We start from the raw sequence: 1,635 nt of genomic DNA, 5'->3' as shown, positions 1-1,635 counted from the left end.
TTGTCCTATGAAGGTGAGCTCCTCCCGCGTCCTCTGCCGTTCCAAGGGAAAGGAGTGACCCGTTCAGGTCACCATTGATTTGCAAATTTGGGAGTTATCTCCCTCCAACCTGGGCCATAACGAATTCCTTTCGCCTTGCTGTGCCTCCCTGCTTTGCTTTGACAGCAGATGCTCAGGGGGTCTGCGCAGGGGTTTTGTCACTTCAGATTTGATTGTGGCAGTAAGGAGATGTGCTTCATCTCCTGCTGGCCTCTGCCTCTGTCCCGTCTGCGTTGTCCAGCTGCTTTAAAGCAGCTGCTTCTAAATGCAGGATTGAGAGCTGTGCTGTTCTTGTTGATTTAAGGCAGCCTTTGCGTTCATCCTCAGTTAATTTTCCTCAGTGTGTTCCAGTCTCCTTCCCACGGAGCTGATTTGTGACAGACAGGCAGTTCTGTTCTTTCTGCTTTCCTCGTGTAAGAGGAAAACCCTTCAGCTTGGCAGCCCAGGGTCTCGCTGGCTCTGCACTTTGGGCTCTGCATTTCAGGCTCTGTGTGTGCGCCAAATGAACGCTCATCTTTTCTTCGCAGGATGGAAATCCCTTCGGTCCCTTCTGGGATCAGTTCCAGGTGAATTTTGATAAGTCTGAGCTCTTCAAGGGAATCTCCTTCAGTTCGGCGTACAAGGACCACTGGATGCAAAGGTAGCGAGGAGATGGGAAAGCTGCTATGGGACAGCTCACAGTTGTGCTGGGCACTGAGTAAAGCCTTTGGGTGCTGGGGGAGAGTCTGAAGCAGTTGGCAATAGGATTAAAACTCATAATGCTTTTTTTATTAATGGTATCAGTAAAGTTTGGGTGTCAGAACTGCTCAGGTTTGGGGTGAAAACGCTCATCGCTGTGGTTCTGAGGTTCTCAGTCAGATAATCCTCCCTCATTTGTCACCAGCTCTGAGGTAAAACACAGTGCGAAACAGTTTGAACTGGTGTGGATTTGGAGCGATAGCTGCCGTGTATTTCAGGGTGTTTGTAGTTTCCATCCTGTCCCTCACAGCAGCCTTTGTGCAGGACGATGCGTGCGAGGTTATGTCATGGCTTCTGCGCAGGTTTCCACCATCAGAGCACCCTGTGCTCGCCCTGCCTGGAGCTCCCGCCCAGTTCCCAGTCTTAGAGGAGCACCGGCCCCTCCAGAAGTACATGGTGTGGTCTGAAGAGATGGTGAAGAAAGGAGAAGCCTATATCCACTCTCTGCTGGTCAGGCCCTACGTCGGAATTCACCTGAGGATTGGCTCTGACTGGGTACGGCTCCTGTGCCGGGCTGGTCCTTGTGGAAACAGCTGCCCAAGGAGGGAGCTGTGCTCCTGGGCTGGCGCTGCATGCAGAGGTGGGGGATGCAGCAGTGATTTCTCACTCTGTTACCGTTCAAACACAATATTTCCCCTTTTCTTCAATAGAAAAACGCCTGCAATATGTTAAAGGACGGCACGGCCGGGCCGCACTTCATGGCTTCACCTCAGTGCGTGGGCTACGACCGAAGCGCTGCGGTGCCTCTGACCATGGACATGTGCCTGCCCGACCTCAGGGAGATCAAGCGTGCCCTCAAGCTCTGGGTGAAGAAGGCAGAAGCTCGATCTGTTTACATCGCTACTGATTCGGAGCCCT

At 52.5% G+C, this 1,635-nt stretch overlaps 1 protein-coding gene across 1 annotated transcript in view; it reads left to right on the top strand.

Annotated features, from left to right (window-relative positions):
• Positions 1-1,631, top strand: part of POFUT1 (protein O-fucosyltransferase 1) — a gene marked incomplete at both ends in the record, with an annotated part of 1,791 nt that extends 160 nt beyond the window's left edge. Inside the window, 4 exon segments of the mRNA XM_010188546.1 lie at positions 1-13; positions 567-679; positions 1,080-1,272; positions 1,428-1,631. The exon segment at positions 1-13 is cut by the window's left edge and continues 28 nt beyond it. Of these exon segments, the coding sequence (XP_010186848.1) occupies positions 1-13; positions 567-679; positions 1,080-1,272; positions 1,428-1,631 (523 nt within the window).
• Between the last annotated feature and the right edge of the window lie 4 nt (positions 1,632-1,635).

Source organism: Mesitornis unicolor, unplaced genomic scaffold (genome assembly GCF_000695765.1).
Source record: "Mesitornis unicolor isolate BGI_N332 unplaced genomic scaffold, ASM69576v1 scaffold46517, whole genome shotgun sequence".
NCBI lineage: Eukaryota > Metazoa > Chordata > Aves > Mesitornithiformes > Mesitornithidae > Mesitornis > Mesitornis unicolor.
Note: the sequence above shows the minus strand (reverse complement) of the source record. Positions and strands in the feature narration are given on the sequence as shown.